This window comes from Candida metapsilosis (genome assembly GCF_017655625.1).
Source record: "Candida metapsilosis strain BP57 chromosome Unknown scaffold4, whole genome shotgun sequence".
NCBI classification, from domain to species: domain Eukaryota; kingdom Fungi; phylum Ascomycota; class Pichiomycetes; order Serinales; family Debaryomycetaceae; genus Lodderomyces; species Lodderomyces metapsilosis.
The window spans coordinates 775640-796723 of record NW_027138162.1 but is presented as its reverse complement, the minus strand read 5'-3'; the positions used below and the strand labels follow the sequence as shown (position 1 = coordinate 796723).

The following is a 21084-nucleotide window of genomic DNA, read 5'->3' as shown; positions in this document are numbered from 1 at the left end:
CCTTTTGTTCAACCATTGAGTCATACACCCAACAATGTCCATCAACAAAGTACCCATCTTGGGTAAGGAATCCATACATGTGGGCTATGAAATACAGCCTCACATTGTTAGTGAGACAATTTCCAACTTGGCATCATCAACATATGTCATTGTCAGTGATCTCAACATGGCTAAAACCCACACCTTCAAAAAATTAGTATCAGATTTTGAAATTGAGCTTAAGGAAAAAAGGCCAGAATCAAGGCTATTGACATACTTTGTCCCACCAGGAGAAAACAACAAGAGTCGTGAGACTAAAGCTGCAGTGGAAGATTTTCTTTTGAACAAAGGATGTACTAGAGACACAGTAATACTTGCAGTTGGTGGTGGAGTCATTGGGGATATGATTGGATTTGTTGCAGCAACATTCATGCGTGGAGTAAGAGTTGTCCAAGTTCCCACCACTTTGTTGGCAATGGTTGACTCTTCAGTTGGTGGTAAGACTGCTATTGACACTCCTTTGGGGAAAAACTTTATTGGTGCATTCCACCAGCCAGAATATGTCTTTTGCGATGTCTCATTTTTGCAAACATTACCAGCAAGGCAGTTTATCAACGGTATGGCTGAAGTTGTCAAGACTGCAGCCATTTGGAACGAGGAAGAGTTTACAAGATTGGAGGAGTTTGCACCAAAGTTTATTGCTGAGGTGACTTCTGAGAAACCAAATTTGGAAAACGTTAGAATAGAGTTGGTGAAAACTGTGTTGGAATCAGTAAGAGTCAAAGCTTCCGTTGTATCAGCAGATGAAAAAGAAGGTGGATTGAGAAATTTGCTAAACTTTGGACACACCATTGGACATGCTATTGAGGCTATTCTTACCCCTGAAGCTCTTCACGGTGAGTGTGTATCAATAGGAATGATCAAGGAGGCTGAATTATCAAGATACTTGGGAATACTACCACCAGTTGCTGTTGCCAGACTTTCCAAGTGCCTTGCTGCCTACAAGTTGCCAATCTCAGTTGATGAAAAGGAATTTTCCAAAATTGTCGGAGGTAAAAAGTACAATTTATTGATTGACCTGTTGATACAAAAGATGTTAATTGATAAGAAAAACGATGGTAGTAAGATTAGATGTGTTTTATTGGAGAGAATTGGGAGATGTTACGAACTCAAGGCACATCAAATATCAAAAGATGATCTAAGATTTGTCTTGACTGATGAGGTATTGGTACACCCATTCAAGGATTTCCCTGAGTCGGTTACAATATCACCTCCTGGCTCAAAGTCAATCTCCAATAGAGCTTTGATTCTTGCCGCTTTAGGTTCAGGCACTGTTGAGATTAAGAACTTGTTACATTCTGACGACACAAAGCATATGTTGGATGCCTTATCTGTGTTGAAAGGTGCATCCATATCGTTTGCCGATAATGGAGAAACTGTTGTTGTTGAAGGTAATGGGGGAAACTTGTTTGCCAGTGAAAAAGAGTTGTACTTGGGCAATGCTGGAACTGCGTCGAGATTTCTCACTGCAGTTGCATGTTTGGCAAAGAGTTCAAACAACTCTCATGTCACGTTAACTGGTAACGCTAGGATGCAGGAGAGACCGATTGGCCCTTTGGTCGACGCATTAAAGTCCAATGGTTCAGAAATTGATTACTTGAAGAACGACGGGTCACTTCCATTAAGAATTGCCGCTGGAAAAGGACTCAAGGGGGGAAGAATAGAGTTGGCTGCCACTATTTCATCCCAGTATGTGTCTGCTATTCTCATGTGCGCACCATATGCTGATGAGCCGGTGACATTATCGCTCGTTGGAGGAAAGCCAATCTCTCAGTTGTACATTGATATGACATGTGAAATGATGAAGCAGTTTGGTGTTGAGGTTACCAAATCTGAACCTTACACCTATCATATTCCAAAAGCTACATACAAGAACCCCGCTGAATACGTTGTTGAATCGGATGCATCATCTGCCACCTATCCATTAGCATTTGCTGCATTGACAGGCTCATCCTGTACAATTCCAAACATTGGTTCATCTTCCCTCCAAGGAGATGCAAGATTTGCTGTTGATGTTTTGAAACCAATGGGGTGCGATGTAAAGCAAACAGCAACCACCACCACAATCACTGGCCCTTCACAATTGAAGGCTTTGAAAACCGTTGATATGGAACCAATGACAGATGCTTTTTTAACAGCTTCAGTTGTGGCTGCTGTTGCCAAAGGTACAACTACCATCACCGGCATTGCTAACCAAAGAGTCAAAGAGTGCAACAGAATCAAAGCAATGGTTGATGAGTTGGCGAAATTTGGAGTAAATGCTCACGAAATTGAAGACGGTATTGTAATTGAAGGAGTTGGTGAATTGAAAACACCCCGCTTGGAAAACAGAGGTGTGCACACTTATGATGATCATAGAGTTGCCATGTCATTCTCCCTACTAGCCGGATTATGTAAACAACCAGTGTTGTTGTTGGAAAGGTCAACCACGGGAAAAACTTGGCCCGGATGGTGGGATGTTTTGCATTCCAAATTTGGCGTCAAACTTGAGGGTTATGAACCACCGAGATCAACTTCTACCACCACAAACGGTAACAAGAGTGTTGTAGTTATTGGCATGAGAGCTGCAGGTAAAACCACATTGTCCAAATGGGTGGCCAACTTCTTAGGTTTCAAATTCCTTGACATGGATGAGCACCTCGAGGAGAAGCTTGGTGTTGATATCAAAACATTAATCAAAGAAAAAGGTTGGGACTACTTTAGAAAACAAGAGTCATTATTGGCTGCAGAATGTTTTGAAAAGTATTCTTCTGGTTATGTTCTTTCCAGTGGTGGTGGTCTTGTTGAAAGTGAAGATGCTAGAAAACTACTTAAAAACTATATTTCCAACAACGGTATTGTCTTACACTTGCACCGTGATTTAGAAGAAACAGTTACATTTTTGAATTCAGATGCAACGCGTCCAGCTTTTGCTTCAGAGGTTAAGGATGTGTGGTTGAGAAGAGAAAAATGGTACCATGAATGTTCCAACTATCATTTTTATGCACCACATTGTAAAACTGATGCCGACTTTTCCAACTTGAAGAAAGTTTTCTTAAAATTCGTTGCAAAGATCACTGGTATTGAAGAAATGGCTATCCCAAAAACTCGTTCTGCTTTTGTTACATTGACATGCCCTGATGTAAGGGATGCATTGAAGATTTTACCAGGCATCACAGTTGGAGCAAACGCTGTTGAGTTGAGGGTTGACTTGTTAGCAAAATATGACTCCTCATACATTGCTGATCAAGTTGGATTGTTGAGAAAGACTGTGGACCTTCCAATTGTCTACACAATCAGAACCAAATCACAAGGTGGAATGTTCCCAGACGAGGATCTTGAGTCTATCAGAGCATTGCTTTTATTTGGTATCAAGATTGGAGCTGATGTTATTGATTTGCAATTGGTTTCTCCAAATGATATCATTGATGAAGTGATGGCAAAGAGAAGCCACACTAAAGTCATTGCATCTCATCACGACTTTACCGGCCAATTGAAATGGGACAATGTTGAATGGAAAACCAAATACGACCAAGGAGTGGCTATTAACGCTGACATTATCAAATTGGTTGGCAAGGCTGTTGATTTCAACGACAATTTGTTGTTGGAGAAGTTTAGAAGTGAAAATACTACCAAACCTATGATTGCATTGAATATGGGACCAAAAGGAAAATTGTCAAGAGTTTTGAATACTGTCTTTACACCCGTTACACATGATCTCATCACTGATAAACCACAAGGGGTTGGTCAATTAACTGTCAAAGAAATCAACGAAGCGTACTTTCAAATTGGTGGGTTTGTTGAGAAAAAGTTTTGGGTGGTTGGATCTCCAATTGAACACTCGAGATCACCTGCGTTGCACAATGCTGGGTATGAAGCATTGAGCTTGCCTTATAAGTTTGATAGATTTGAATCAAGCGATGCGGAAACAGTTTACAACAAGTTGATGTTGAGATCCGACTTTGGTGGATTGGCAATTACCATGCCGTTGAAATTGGACATGATGAAATACGTCACCAAACTTTCAGATGCTGCCAAGTTGGTTGGTGCCATCAACACTATTGTGCCGATTGAAGATGGTTTCCTTGGTGACAACACAGATTGGGTTGGAATTACAAACTCTTTCAAGCAGAGTGGATTTGTTGGAGGCAACAATGTCAGTGGATTGGTTGTGGGAGGAGGTGGCACTTCAAGAGCTGCAATCTATGCCTTGCATAAATTGGGGTGTAAAAAGATCTACTTACTCAATCGTACAGTATCAAAGGTGAAAGAGATTGCCAATACATTTCCAAAGGAATTCAATCTTGAAGTAGTTGAACTGGATGAACAAGTTAGTGGAAAACCAGTGTCATTGGCTGTATCATGTGTTCCATCTTCTTCACCATTGGACAATGTCTTACTAAAGAGATTAGAAATCATCCTTAAATCTAACGAAAGCACTGATGAGTCTCCATTACTTTTAGAAGCAGCTTACAAGCCTAGAATCACACCTGTGATGAAGTTGGCAGAGGAAAAGCACTGGAAAGTCATACCAGGAGTGGAGATGTTGGTGAATCAAGGTGAAGAGCAATTCAAGATTCATACAGGTTTTGCACCACCATATGATATTATCCATGAAGCAGTAGTTGCTGGTGAATAAAATAGTATATAGGCGCCATCGGATTAACATATTGTACACAAAAATCGATTTATCTGTATAGATCATCGGAAAAACTCGTGTGAAGGTAAGCTCAACACAAAAAAGAAATAGTAGTTACATGCATCAAACACCGATCGGAGTTTCAAAGGAGCGAGATGACTCTGTTGCAGTATGCATAGTCTCGTCAACACATTCAATAGCTGCTTCTCTCGTTGTGACTCTGCTCTAATCCATTGACACCTAAACTCTTTTTCGTTTTCGGAGTTTTCCTGCATACAAAGAAAAAAGAAATTTCCTTTTTCTCAATTTCCAAATTGAGAAGGGAAGAGGGGTAAACCCTCATTCACCCCTCTTTCCATCATTCATTCATCAAAACCCATAACAAAAAAAAAAAAGTACATTCCACATCGCCACCACATCAGTGGATACTTATACACGAGCAGAGTCAAAGAACGCATAGGTGAGCCAGTTTTCCCAATAAGCCACCACTAGAACATACGCATCTGTCTTTTCCACGCGCGCTTCCTTTGATACACAAAAGCACCAAATCGGACGCAGGCGGGAATATACCAAACATATCACCCTTTGCATAAAAAAAAAAAAGAAGAAGAAGGAAAATCTTTACAACCATCATCTCATTTTGTTTTACTTTTGCTAGCTATATAGTCTGTCCTAAGGCTTCATATTTTACCCATTTGCATAACCTACATAACTAGCGCTACACCGATGTCACGATCTTACAGTTTGTATAAATTAGCATTATTCCCATCAAGGGTATCACTACCTAGATCATCACTTCGTCAACTTCTCCCACTTACACAATGCACTTCCAAAAGACTGATGTCTTACTTTAATGGCGTTCGAAATTACTTTGGATTCAACGTTTCAGAAGAAAGTGAGGGTCGAGATGTAGACGAAGAAATACCATATGTTCAATATCCACTCATCACCAAGGAGCAAATGAAACAGATAGCACAAGACAAGTTCAAGTTTGATTTCGGATATGCATCTTTTGGCTTCCATTCAGATTCAATAGTACCATCGATAAATTCACTAAGTGACTTGACTGATCCCACACAGTTGAATTCGCTTCTCCCGAGAAGGAGACCTGAAGGGTCTCCCAGTGACACATTGAGCATAAAAGCGGGCGATGATACAATGCTCGTTTCTCCTTCTGTTCTTGCCATTGCTGACGGTGTCAGTGGTTGGGAAAGTTCAGGAGATTTGGCAAATTCAGGTATCTGGTCACGATCCATTGTGGAGACTTTTAGTCGTTTAATGACAGAGTACAAGATTAGCCACTCTCCACATCATTTAAAACGACGTGACATTCAGGAGATTTTGGATGATTCGTTTCTTCATACGTCACATTTGATGGATTTGCAAAAATTGAGTGGTTCATCAACGTTAGTTTTGGGAATGTTGAGTGGTGATATGTTGTTAATGATTAGCATAGGAGATTCGAAACTATTTGTCATTAGAGATGGCAAAATTCTTGTTACCAACGAAGAAGAATCGGGTGACGGGTTTTGTCCTACTCAAATTGGAACCAACACAATGTCCAAACTTCCTTCGGACTTTGCATGGATTGATCTGGTCAAGTTAAAAGAGGGGGATTACATTGTCATGTGCTCGGATGGAATAACCGATAACTTATACGAACGTGAAATTGTAAACTACTTGGACGAATTTGCCCATGCTAAAAAGAATAATGTGAAAACGATTGCCAGCAAGATGTTGATCAAGGCAAAAGAAGTTGCCTTTGACGATTATGCTTACACGCCATACAATGAAAAGGTTAATCAATCATTAAACAAAGATTCGTCAAAGAAGCCACATAGTGTTGGAGGAAAAGTAGATGATATGTCGATAGTTGTCGCCAAAGTTGTAAAGAATAAGAAATAAGGGTTTTTTAGGTTAAAAAGAAATTTGCTAGATTTATTCTATACTGTAGATATCTCTGTAAAATATTGACGAAGGATGGTTGAAAGCATTTCTGGTAACTCATTGATATCCTTGACAATGACATAAAACTCAAATGGGAAGCTGTCAAGATATTTGTCCACCTTTAAAACCATTTCAGCAGTATTTTCATCTGCTTCGTATCTCACTTGTTGCATATCCATAATTGACTCCTTCAGATTGATTCCATCAATAACAACAAACACCATCATTATCTTTTCATCTCTGGCTTTTCTCACCATTCGCATAATATTCTCATGACTCTCACAAACACCATCGCTGATGATAATTTGCAACTGCCACAAATCGGCCTTGTTTTCAAATTTCTCATCTTCAAAAATCTTCAAAGACTCATTACACAACGCCTTGATGTCGGTCCTTGATTGTTGGAAATCAAACCATTGGAAGATTTTAGCTCCAGTTTCATTGTTTGCATTGAAAGGCTTATCAAATGGATGCACAATCTTTACATCCTCACCAAATCTAACAATCGATAAACCACCACTTTCTAATTGACTCAATGCCTTAGACACCAATGCAATACTATTGAGAGCCAATTTCGAGGAATTACTCTCAGTCATTGACTTGGAATCGTCAACAGCAATCATGATTTGATACTCACGCTTGGATGGCTTGGTTCTTCTCAACCAAATCTTGTCTTTCTTGAAGTCAGATGCAATATAAGGAATGATACGTTTCATATTCAACCTCTTTCCGGTTTTATAATCACCACGCAATTTGGTAGTCAAGGTAGGTTCTAAAATTAATCTCAATTGTTCACAAAGTCCCGATGCCAATTCCTGCGTAGCCATCTCACTCTCTTTCCACAACTTACGAGCCTCCTCCAAAGACAAGGGTGGCTCATTGTCATCATCAATGGCGTATTTTTCAATCATTTCTTCAATCTCTTCTTCCTCCTCCTCATCAAATTCCATAGCTGGTTTGGATTTGTTTTCATCTTTGTCCTCATCAACAGTTGCAATATCTTCAGCAGCTGTTTGTGCTGCAGCACCGTTATCATCTCCACCATTCTCAGCCTCTGCCTCTTCGTTTTCATCCATTGCGGCATCAGGTTCAGTTTTATCTTGAGCTTCTTCTGGTGACTCTTCTTCCTCCTCCTCATCGATTGCCATATCCTCATTAATAGACTGAATTTGATCTTTGTTGGCAGCTCCAAGTGCTTGCAAGTCATCAGCGTTTGCATCTGGATTGTGTTGAAACTCATTCATATTCTGGTTAGCAGACTGTTCATTCTTCTCGTCATTATCTTCCTCAGCTTCAAGAATTTCCTGCCTACGACGATGGAATTCTTTCAAAGACTCACCGATTTGCTTAAGTGACTCACTGGCTTTATCATTAGCTTCATCTTCAACCGACTTTTCATTCTTCTCCTCTGCCGCGGAATTATCTTGACCCGCGAGGTTTTCACCATTTTCATCATTATTGAGCTCATTTTCAGCACCATCGCCAGATTTACCAGCATTTTGCTCAGTTGCTGCATCCATATCCACATCCTCTTCATTCTCCACATCAGCCAAGCCATCAGCACCATCGATGGCATTTGCATCTTCATTAGGCTCTTCTCCACCTTCCTTTTTATCTTCATTCATCTCTTCATTCGGCTCCTGATCTTCCATTTCATCGGCTTTCTCTTCTGGTTCTACTTCTTCGTCAACCTCCTTCTCTTCATCATTGACCTCAGCCTCATTCTCATCATCATGTTGCTCTGGCAGTTCTTCGTCAATCTCTTCATTGGCATTCTCCATGATTTCATCACGCTCATCATCAAGCGCTTCATCAAGCGCTTCATTCTCATCTTCATGCGCTTCATTCTCCTCATCAAAATCTTCCTCACTTTCTGCTTGATCATCATCTCCATCGATATTGATATCATCAGGGAGCTCCAAAGCTTCTGATTCTGGAACATTCTCCTCCATTTGCTCTCCTTCTTGATTATCAACTTTGTCTTCTTGTTCACCAACATCCTCTTCTTCCTCCTCTTCTCCCTCATCTTCACCATTGTCCTTCGACTTTTGATCCTCCTTACCTTCGCCTTGCTCTTCATCCTCCCTTGCTTCCATTTCGTCATCATTGTTTGCATTTTCTGGAACCTTGTCTGACTCCTTCTCCTTCTCCTCTTTTGCTTCCTCATCCCACATCTTCTCATCCACACTATTCGGATCCAACTCATCCAAATCATCAACTTCCTCGTCAAGATCTTCGCCGTTTTCATCGTCACCATCGTCTTCCTTATCCTGGTCAGATAAGTCTTCAAGATCACCTGCCATGTCACCTTCCATATCCACAGCATCATCATTCTCATCTTGGTCTTCATCTTTATTTTGCTCATCATTGGGCTTTTGTGCATTTTCAGTCAAGTCATCATCTTCCTCAACATCGTTGTTATTAGTTTGAGCACCTTCTCCATCACCCAAACCAGTTCCATCGTGCATGTTATCATCTTCCTTTTGATCTTGAGGTGGCTCTGGTGAGCAGAATCCCTTTGCAGCTAACGCGTATAAGATCGACGACAAAATAAAAGTAGCCTTTGACAAGTTTTTATAATTAGACCTCGCTTTATCGAAAATGATTGAACACAATTCAAAGTAATTCTCCACAAATGGGAAAGTGAATGCAGCCAAGGATGAAATCACTGGAGATTGGTCAGTTGCTAAAGTGGATATCTCAATGCAATGCTTCAATTTTGCAACAATTCCTTTAATATGGGTGAGTTTCATATACTCGGAGACTTTACCTTGTGCCAGAATCAACCAGCCTTTATCATCAAGTGCCACTTCCGTTTTGCAACACTCGGTGACCTTTTGAACCGCAACTAAAATCATTGAAGACAACTTTCTAAATGCCAATTCACAATCCTCCACCGTGGAATGCTTGGATATTTCGTCAGTTGCAACAGATTTTACATTTTCATTCAACCAGTTCAATACGACATCCGCAATAAACTGCACATTTGCATTCTCTCTTTTCCACACATCCAAAGCAGTTCTCAAGCGCCCTTCAAACTCGTTATATTCCTGTAAAATCTTTTCATCGAGGGTTGTGTGCACCAAGGACTCAGATTCAAAGTCTGAAAATGCTTCCAAATCCCTCTTCAACTCCTCAAACTTGCGAGTTCCACTAATGAAGGTAAAGTTGCCAACAGCGTTACAGGTACTAATAGCATAGTCCAACAATTTAGGTAACCACCTTCTCCTAAATCTAACACTCTCAATACTATTTTCATAGTGATTACTCGAAACTAGCTTCTCTTTATCCATCTTGGCTAAAGTCAACATATCATCTGCATACAAATGTAACATCTTGAATTCACTATCAAACTTGGCAAGTGGTGAACGTTTCACAATCAACAAGTGTACCAAATTTTCGGCTGCCGATAAACCCTTTTCAAGATCAGCAACAGGTACATCATCAGATGGCGAGCCAACAGCAGCTCTCAATCGAGGCAACAAATCCAAGATCCTGAAGAAAGTATTGTCACATCCTTGTAAAAATCCACTGAATGAGCTCGAGTTGGCAATAATCAAATTGACTGATTTCTGAGTTGCAAGTATATCTGCCCTCAAGCTTGTCTTTAAACCGGACTGCCTAATTTCACGAATAGTGTCACTAAGTAACTTCAGCTTTTGCGTCTTCAATGCAGCAACCATCTTCTTATTAGATTCGTTCAACACCTTTGGCGTTTCATTCCGAAGTGTGTCAGCGGCACTTGCCGTTTCCAATGCAAAGTCTAGCAATTGAGGCAATTCTTCATTCCTGACTCTTTCCAAATACACTTTGAAATTCTTTTTAATGATTGATACATCTTGTAACCTCTGAGGTCTTTGATTCCAAGTGGCAATACCGGAAAGAACATCATAGTCCACTTTATCAAAATGTTCAACTCTTGGCAAACCCAGAGCTTCACCATCCTTCGCCGGCAGCGATAAGCCCTGTTCAATAATTGGTTGCACTGGGGTACCCAACACATCACGATACTTGCGTACAATCTTGTACAAACTGTTATGAGATTTTCTAGCACTTTGTTTCAACGCATCGATGTTGACATCTTTCCAACTTGCCAAAAGGATAACATCGTCAATCTCTTTTTGCAACCTACCTCTCTTTTCTTCCATATCATCTTTTATAATTGGTTCAAATTGAGTGTAGAATTTAATAAAATTTTCCAAAGCATTGACAATTGGATGGGTCTTGTCTAACAGCAATCCATGGTTTTTAAACGCTTTCAATAGATTCAACCTAAATGTAAATTCCCCATACGACACCTTGCTCATAAAGACGTTCAAAGCTGACAAAATATTGACCACCTGATCCTCATCGCTTTTCTTTTCCAAAATTGGAATCATGACCACCTCAAGCAAATGGAACCACCACAATCCAATCTTTTCACCACAAGTGGCCTCCTCATGATCAAATAAGCTCTGCCAGGTTGATAACTCCAACTTCCTCCATGAAACCATCAAGTCGGTCATTTGGGTGTATTGAGGAGCAAGTGACGTTTGACTTGAAGAGTACTTTTGCCATTCAGCAATATAGGTGTAAATCTGCTCCAATTTCAGCAAGAATCTTCCCAAAGGCAACCCAACTGGGAAAGTTAAAAACTCAGATGTGGAAAAGGCAATATTTCGCAATGTAGCATGTTCTGGCCACTGCTCAAGCATTTTCTTGGTTAACAAATGAACAGTGGAAATGATCTTGATAGCCTTTTGAACTTCATTTGGATTTGAATCTTTGTAAAAATGGAAGCTCTTGTTTGGTTGAGTTAAATCAGCAGTAGAAAGATATGTTGCATTTATAACTGCTGACAAGGCTGAAGAATTGTTGAATCCTGTGTTTAAATTGTAGGATGCTAATTTCTCAAACAAGGCACAAGCTCTCCTTGATACAGCATTTGCGTCCAATTGAATTCCATGCACAAAGTTGTCAACATAAGCAACACCCACATCACGATGAATCAATTCAAAGTCATCACTCTTGCTCACACCAGTAACTTTAATATCAACAACATCATCAAAATCTGGAAATAATTTTTGGAAATCTTCCTCAACATGATCCTCCTGGTCTTTATACTTGAACATACTCTCCTTTTGAGCATTCTCTTGATCCTCTCTCATTTTGCGAAGTGACCACCTGTAATATAATGACTTGATTGCCCCTCCAACGATATCCTTTGAATATCCCTTTTCTGCAAATCCAATAATCATAAAGAAAGACATAATTTCATCAGCCTTGGGGTCATCCACATTCAACTTCTTTGCAAATGCTTGCGCGTTGGAAAATTCAGCATCCACTCGTGCAGGGGTCAACACTTCAACCGTGTTCATCAACCAGTCCTTGGAAAATTGCTCCTGTGTGCTTTTCATGCTATCAAGTATAACCAATTCGAAACCAAACTGCAATGCATGTATATATCCAAGAAGGATATCATTTAAATCTGAATACAAAAGATAATTCTTTTTCATTCTCTGAGCAAACTTGGAGAGATTGTTTTGAAACAACTCCAATTTGGTCTTGGCTGAGGCTGACTTCAGTTCAATATCGTTCAACAAGTTGCAAATAGTTTCAAAGTTTAAACTAGACTCAAACATAGCATTCCATTCGTCAATTAGACCATCAATTGAATCTTCACCACGATACACTTTTGGAGTTTCTGGTTCTGTCGCATCGGTAAGATCCTTTAAGGTTGACTCCAAATACGTGGGCTCATCACCGCTCATTATCTGTCTCGAACGCGTCCAAGATTTCCGAAGACCAGTGAGATGAGACATACGTGCTGAATAAACTTTTGAAACCACATACTCTTTGATCGCTGGATCATTTGGAATACTGGGCAAGTACAACTTTATAAGCCCACAAGCAAACAAGATCCATGCTTTACCTAAATCAACCAAGCTACTCAGCTTGATTAAGGTTGTAACTGGAACTAAGAATTGATTGAATACATTTGCAACATCAGGATTTAATTTTGTAAAATCAGTATCTATTGCTTCTCCATCCAACTTCAATCCATGAGCCATCCAAGTGTGCTTCAACCAAGCCTTCAATTTTTCAGCAAAGACAACTCTCTGGTCCGACAATATGCAGCTTGATGTTTCAATCATTGACTTTGTGAGTAGCTTCAAATCGGCAACTGTCTCATCAACATGACTGGCTGACGTAGCTTTCAAATTTAAAACTTTTTCCAATGTGGAGGTAAGCAAAGAGCTTGAAAACAATGCAGGGACTCTGGACACAACTGGATCGTCTTTGCTCCATAAATCTTCAAGTATCAAAGGGAATGGCTTACATTCACCAGCAACAATTGATTTCAAAGATCTCTCTGAAAACATATACAACTTCTTCAATTCCTGAATGTTTCCAACACTTTCAGAAAAGTCGCATAGGTACGTGAACTCCTGTTTAAAGTTGTTTTGTCTATCGTTGTTAAATGAAATCAAGTTGCTCTTAAGGTCATTCAATGTTGAGTACACCTTTGACAAGACGAAATTTAAATCTTCCTCCCTATATTGATTGAAAACAATCGTGGTGTAAAGTTCTTTGAATGCCACCACGAGGTCCTCTATGATCATCGAGGCACCAATGGACTGCTTTTTAGATACATAATCAAGATCTTCCATAATTCCATAAACATTTCTCAAGTACTCCCACCCTTTCAAGGACAGTGGATACTTTCCTCTGAAGTTTTCCCAAATTAAATCCATTGACAATCCCGACGTCAATTTCAAACCATTATCAAATAATGAAATTGAAGACTCCAAGGTGCCAACATCATGCAATAAGCTGGAATTGCTCTCACACCATCTTTTGAGTAGCTCTTGGTAGACTCTGATTTTCGACTCATTCTGTTCCCTTGACGTTTCGAGTAACGCATTGGATATAATTAGTAAATCAAACAAGGGATTGAACATGCGGCCGCTGAAAATATGCGTGTGATCATTCGAAAGAACTCCTATAACATAAGCAAACAACCCTTGAAGTAGTTGGTAGACTCCAAGCCTTGGTTTCCATTTCAAGTCTCTTCCTAGGTAACCGGCTGCTGACTTTTCAATATATGTTAACTCACCAATTTTCTTATTCATGGAATCCATCTCAATCTCCTTCAACAATGAACCAATCCTTTTCACTTCATTCACAACTTCAAACAACACGGTTGACTCACTAGATGTCACAAATGCATGTTCCGACACAATAGATGATACCAAAGCAGTGTTTATCAATGGATGGATAGCTTGGTGAAGTCCAAAGGAAACGTCAGTACCAAGAATTTCATTGGCATTGTTGCAACCAAAACTGTACAATTCAAAAGTGGCTTTATCCAACCCAAATTGGTGAAGAAGTAAAAAGTTATCAAGCACTAGTTGCGAGACTTTTTTGCTGTGCAAACTAAACTCTGGTGATATAGAAACCAAATCCCTCCATTTTTGAAGCACTTGCAACGACGTAAAGGGCATGACACTCAAGATTGAACTAATATAAGAAGCACCATTCTGCAATAAATCCTCCAAGAGACTGAAGTTGCTCATCTCTGTACACCTGTCGTAGCCATAAATAGCAGTAGGGACTTGATATTCATTCGACTCTCTTGAAATACCCAACAATTTGCGATCAAACGATGTTGCTCGTTCATCAAGAGCATCCATATAGACTTCCACTCCTCTATTCCTCATTGCTCTAGATAGTTCCCCATACTTTGGATCCACAGTCAAAAATAATCTAAATTGTGGATGAGGCTTGATCACTCTTGGTTCTCCATTTGCCAAAGTGCATTCATTCACAATCAAAGTTCCGTTTGTTTCCAACAATGAGTTCAATCTATCCAACACAGATGGAGGGCACAAATTGGCATTGTCAAGTACCAACCACCGACCCTCTTCTACCGCTTGCACAAGAAGACCATCAAACCATTCAAATTTCAATGAGCTAGGCTGTGAAAGTTTGAAAAGCAACGACTCAGACTTTGAAAGAATACCTTTATTTAATCCAGAAACGCTAGACAATTGTTGGTGGAATTGCTCATAATTGTCTGCTGTCACTCTACCAGAAGAAATCTCATCAATCAATGCCAAAATTTGAGACACATCAGACTGTTCTGATCGCACCACTGATACAACAAGCTCCCTCAAAGTAACATAAAGATGATTTAAAAAGTTGTAAAGTGCTCTTGATAAATCTGATTGCTCGTAACCCCCAAGAATATCCATAGAGTCCACATCACTGTTCATTGAAAACTCGTCCAACTTGGCACCAAGAATATTGGCCATATAGCGAATCAAACAAGTCTTTCCTGAACTGGAGGGTCCGGTTAATATCATTGGTATATTGTAGGCAACACAACGTAAAGCTGTCTCCATTACACCAAAATTGCATTGCAAAGGCAAAAGATTATCACCGTTATTGTACTGCATCAAGTTATTTCTTGCTGCTATTGCTGAACCAGCTTGGACAAATGAAGCAGCCTTGTTGAAATAATTATCTCTTTTTTCAAATGATCCAAATGACTTGACAAATAGCTCTTGGGCGTGAATTCGGTCTTCAGCATTTCTAAATCTCTGGCAAATGATCATATCCATAAAGTCTGAAATCTTTGTATCAGCTTGCAAGTTTTTTGCTGTATACAAACTCAACCACCTCAAAGAGTCACGTAAGTTGAATTCCCAAGGACTACCTGAATGACCCCACTGTTTCTTCACAACAACTTCTCCTTCAATAGTAGACATGAATTGGATCAATTTTGATGACTGACTAAAGTCCACCAGCGGATAAACATGCAGCAAAATAAAGTTGAGATCCTCTGCTTTTAATGTGTCCACATAAACCACACTGAATCTGTTGATGAATGATTTGGGTAACCCCTTTCTACCACCACCTTGATATTGTGGATTCTGAGCCGCAAAAATCTTAAAGTCTGGATGCTTTTTGAACGTCTTGCCCAATTCAGGAATATACGCCTCACCTCTATGATCCAAACATGCATTCAACCCTTCTAGCACAGATTGAGAGGCCAAGTTCATCTCATCAAGTAGAATCCATTCACCTCGTTGCATAGCACGCAAGAATGGTGCATCTCTCCACGCAAACTCTCCTGCCTTACCATTTTCGGCTGGTGCATCGGACCCAAACAAGTCAACCAAGTCTGTTTGCTCAGATAAATTGATACGTACAAGGGTGTTTCCCGTTGCACTGGCCATTGCTGATATTAAACTGGTCTTACCAACACCCGGACTACCCTCCAACAAGATAGGCTTATTAACTTGCATAGCTCTGGTGACTTTCATGGCATTTGTTGCTGTAGTTGGTGCATCTAAACTGAACGAGTGGAAACTCTCGTTATTGACTATACGGGGAATGCTGAATAATCCTGCATTGAATGCACCAGTAGTTACACAAACTTCAATTCTTTCATTGGAAAATGCAGAAAGATCAGTTTTAGCAAACTGTGACAACATATCCACACATTTCTGCTTCATTCTTTCAAGTGATTCAACATTTTCAGCCAAATAGGCAGTATTATTAGTTCCCAATGCATCAATAAATACCATAGCAGCACCATTGAAAAGTGCAGCAGATGCTCCCAAATACGTATGGGAAGTGTTGACAAAATCGACCCATGCCAAAATATCCCTAATGGAGATGACTCCACTCACTGCATTTCCACCACCAAATTCCATGGCATACCACTCTGAGAATTTCACAATTGAGTCTGCAAGTTCCTTCACTTGAAGCCTAGATTGTACAATCTTGAACACATCCTGAAAATCTTCCATTGATGGCACCCATAGTTCAGTAAATCTATTTCTCAAAGCAGGAGACAACTCCTTCTTTCCATAATCGCCACCGGGATTCATAGTGGCAAAGAACTTGAAATCATCCGATGCAGTCACGTGGGCATCTTGAGACCCCTTTTCAGCAAGTAATAGACTTCTTTCAGGCTCGAGAACGGAGTTTAGTCTTTCCAACACGGAATCATCAGCTAAGGAAATTTCATCCAATAGGAAATAATTTCCCGTCTTCATTGCAGTCACCAATGGTCCATCACTCCAAGCAAACAAAATTGAATTCAAATTAATCTGCTCTTCAATTAAAGGTGAAGTCTCGCAATTGCTTGTCTGTTCTTTATAAGCTTGTATCAATTCCGCAAGTGTCAAGTTGTCAGCTTCAAGACCCTTCTCCAAAAACTGTAAAAGGTTCTTTCTTAATTCATGCTGTACACTGCTTTTATTTCTAATGGGCCTTTGACTTCCGAGTAAATCACCCGTTTCAGTATTTTGATGGGCGTTGACAACTATCAACTGCTTAGCAAAATAATTGGCAATGATTTGACAAATGGTTGTCTTACCGCATCCTGTCTCTCCTACCAACAACAATGGCTCATTATACTTGACGGAAGCAAGGACCAATATTGCCAAACGACGCATGGCTCTTGTCCAAACAACACCATCTTCTTTGCCAATCAAACTTTCAAGATCAAAGTTGTCATAATATGCATCCATGTCGAGTTGAACCTTCATCACCTTCTCAATAGCTTCCTTGACAACTGATTTCTCATCATCCTTACGCACTCGCTCTGCCAAAAGCATGTAACCATTGATAGCCAACTCTTCATACCCAACTGCTTCTCTCTGCGCCCATCGAAACAAATCTCTCAACGTTGCAAACGAATTCTTTTGTTCAAACAATCTTGTTGATTGACGTTGCACAGTTAATTGCTTATACACATCAACAATTTTCCTTGCGTAACTAGGAGCAATTTGACACCTCTGTTGTAAGATAATTTCCAACTCATCTTGTGGAATGTCGTCAAAATGAAGTTCCAAGAATCTATTACGAAATGCACGAGAAAGGACTTTTCTACCACCATACAAACCGGGTGGATTTTGGGTGGCAAATAGCATAAAATCTGGATGTGGTTTTACAACCTCTTGTGTCTCTGGAATAAACAACTCACGATTATCATCCAACAATCTATTCAATGCTTCCAATACATCTGTGGGAGCAAGATTCAACTCATCCAAAACGATCCAATATCCCTTTCTCAAAGCTTCAACCAAGATACCTTCTTGAAATACTAATTGGCCCTTCGAGTTGCTCACATAAGTACCCAAATACTCCTGAAGATCAGTGTGTTCGTGATTATTAATACGAACAAACTTGTGACCAGTAATGTTTGCCAAGTAATTGATCATCGAGGTCTTACCAGCAGAAGTAGGACCCTGAACCAAGACCGGAAATCTACGGCCGGCAGTTGCTCTTACTAAGTTCATCAAATTCTTTTCAACAAATGGGGTGATAATGTAATTGGGTTGAGGGATAATCTCATTAGGACCATGCTTCATCCAATAGTGTTTGAATTGAACAAAGCTTCCCGAATCGTGGGACGGTGGTGGTGGAATTTGACTCATTACTGAATTCATATTCTTCAACTTTCCAATGGTGTACTTTACAATCTCCGGTTTAAGTAGGTTTTCAGAGTCAGCATCTAGCAATGTCAAAAATGTCATGCAAAATCCTTCAAACAATGATCTTCTGAGACCATAAATGGGAATAATATCTGTAACATAAACCAAGGCTCTTGTTAATGTACGAATGCTAAAGTGCGGTCTTTGATTTGCACCATCGACAATCTTGTTCATTTCAGACAACGATTTTGCCTTCAAGTATAATTCTGCAATATCATTAACCACAATATCGTCACCAATGGAGTATCTTCCGACGTACTTGTCTATGATTCGTAAAAGATCTTGATAGTCTTTGTCAGGGGAGTGGACATAAATCTCAGTAAATTTAGACCTTATACTAACCGGAAGATCTCTTTTACCAACATCAGTGGATGGATTCATACACCCAAAGAGTCGAAAATCTGGGTGAACTTTAATTGGTTCGGTATCACCTCTTTCTGATAACAAAATAGATCTTTGCTCGGAAGAATCATTCAATAAATCAGCAATACTCTCCAACGTATCGGAACTTGCCAAATTGATTTCATCAAGCAATAGCCAGTCTCCATTCTTGATTGCCTTCACCAAAGAACCCTCAACAAAGTTAAACACAAAAGAATGTTCAGTGGTTGAAGCAGTGACTTCAAAATCCTTCAACATTTGACTGAAATCGCTCCATTTTTGCAAAAGAAAATCAGGGTCCACTGCTTTAAACTTTCTCTTTTTCCTTGGAGCACCCTCGGAATCGTCTTGAGGCTCTTTCTTGCTAAGCACGTCAATAGCCAGCTTGTAAGCCTCTGTCCACAATTTCAACACATTTTTCCATTGCCCACTGTTGAAGCAACGCAATAGGACTTTGTTGAATCTTTCGTTCTTCTTTTCTGAAAATGTCGCTAAAAACAATGGCTCAAAATATTCCTGAACACCTACTGCAATAAGTTTAGTGTTTACCGGTTTATAACCACCTAGCAAATCACCCGATTCTGTTTGTTGAGAAACATTAATCACGGTCAACTTTTTGCCCACAAGTTTTGCAACGTGCTGAACAATGGTTGTTTTTCCTGTACCGGTTTCACCAACGAGTAAAATAGGTTCAGTCATGCTTATTCCAACACCAATCTGTTCCATTAAATGAAGAGCATGATTGGTACGGGCAAAGGGAGATGAGTCGGACTTTTTGCCACCGGATTTCAAAGTAGCTCTACCGATTTTTACCACGTTGGCATCAGCTTGGAAAGTCGGTGTGTGCTTTGATATAAAGTGGTTTATTCTCAGTTGAGGAACTTGAAAACTTTCCCCAATAAATTTTGACAAGAGTTCCAAAGCTTGTGGTTCAACAATGGCACTTCCAAAGCAAGAAACAGCTTCGGCAAAGATATTGTCATAAATTGATGCCTCCAATGGTTGATCGCAACTTGTGATACCCTCCGTTTTGAGCAACCTGTCAATTCTCGAACACAATTTAATCAAATCTTTGGTAGAAATTATTCTGGGTAAGCTTCCTTTATTTAAAGTAATGAACGCTTTTTGATTGTAAAAGCGCACAACCTCAAAATAACAGCTCATGATCGGGTCTATCAACTTTGAAAGTATTGGGAATTTGGTACATAAAATTTCCTTCATCTCCTCTGCACTAGGTGGATCCAAACTAACAACTTTCCAAAATCTTGCCCCAATGAGGTCCGGCAATGCCCTATTCTTATCTCTCAACCTTATAGTTGAAAACAACTGAAACCCATTCTTGGCTTTGATGACTTCTCCACGGGAAGGTATACTAAGTGTTCTCTTTTCCAATAATGTCAACAATATGGAAAGGATTTCTGTGGGCGCCTGATCGATATCCTCAATCAATACCCATTTTCCTTCTTGCACAGCAGACGTCAACACACCTGTATTCCATTGGAAGGTTCCTGGCTTCTCACCCGAGGTATAAGTTCCAAGAAGCAACTTGGCGTCTGTTTGTTCTCCCAAGTGGATCTTAACAATCGAGCCAGAACAATGCAAATCATTGGCCATTTTGTTGATCAAGAAAGTTTTACCCGCGCCTGAATCACCAACAAGCATAACCGGCTTGTTTAATTGAATATCAATGGCCAAGGTTCTCAATGCATTGACAGATGTCTTAGTGGGTACGAAATCAATGTTGTTCGTTTCAAAAGATGCATCTTTTGCCAATCTCGGTACTAAAACTCCACAAACTGATACCAAAAGTGTTGATGATAGGTCAGAAGGTGCAATGACAACATCGTGCTCTTGATAGAAATCCACTTGTGGCAAACTTTTAAAATTAGATATTCTTTTGGCCTCGCACAAAGCAAGAAATCTATAGTTAATCTTTACTTCATCATAAATCGAAATGATATCCTCACCAATATCATACTTTTCCAACATTTCATTTCTTGAAGATTCTGATGCCAGTAGGTATATCGTAAGTATTTCAATACACAAGAATTTTGAAACTTTGGATTGCTTAGATTCGAGAACTCTGTATACGGTTTCTGGATTGATATATTGCTTGAATCTTTCTGAACCGAAATGTAATGCACGGTAATATGCTAGGAGTATGCCTTCAACCTCAACTGCATCAGCAATATCGATGCCGTCCCAAACATTAATAGTCTGCAAAAAGTGCTCAAACAAATTCAAAGACTCTGGTGCAATATCGAGCAACGTTGAAAGTCCGGTCAACACGACGGATCCCTTGATTTTGTTGCCACCGGAACCCTTGGATATTTCTCTTTCGAAAATGGCGATATTTTGAATCAATCGAGCTACAAGTTCCAAAAATATTGGCTTATAACAGTAGTATGCTAACGAAGGGTTCTTTAATGCGTATAATGCCAAGTGATTCAAGTTTTCGTTAATGGATAGTTCTTTATTGAATAATAATGGCTCTTCTGGAAGTCGTTTCTGTGGATACAGTAATCGATATGTCTTGTAAGCATCTTGAATCGATGCGATGCTAAGGTAAATGTTATCATTCGTCATCATGAAATGGTAAGTGTAAAAGCC

The 21084-nt window shown here is 39.8% G+C and overlaps 3 protein-coding genes across 3 annotated transcripts; 2 read left to right on the top strand and 1 right to left on the bottom strand. All coding sequences in view use genetic code 12, as the record gives it.

The window, feature by feature from the left end:
- Nucleotides 1–34: 34 nt before the first annotated feature.
- On the top strand, nt 35–4657 carry ARO1 (Aro1p; the record flags this gene model as incomplete). The annotated part of the gene is made up of 1 exon (XM_067692734.1): nt 35–4657. The coding sequence occupies one exon, from the start codon at nt 35–37 to the stop codon at nt 4655–4657; it is 4623 nt and encodes a 1540-aa protein (XP_067548134.1).
- A 726-nt stretch (nt 4658–5383) lies between these two features.
- PTC8 (Ptc8p) lies at nt 5384–6562 on the top strand (the record flags this gene model as incomplete). Its single annotated transcript, XM_067692733.1, has 1 exon — nt 5384–6562. The coding sequence occupies one exon, from the start codon at nt 5384–5386 to the stop codon at nt 6560–6562; it is 1179 nt and encodes a 392-aa protein (XP_067548133.1).
- Nucleotides 6563–6600: 38 nt separating this feature from the next.
- MDN1 (AAA family ATPase midasin) lies at nt 6601–21063 on the bottom strand (the record flags this gene model as incomplete). Its single annotated transcript, XM_067692732.1, has 1 exon — nt 6601–21063. The coding sequence occupies one exon, from the start codon at nt 21061–21063 to the stop codon at nt 6601–6603; it is 14463 nt and encodes a 4820-aa protein (XP_067548132.1).
- Nucleotides 21064–21084: the final 21 nt, after the last annotated feature.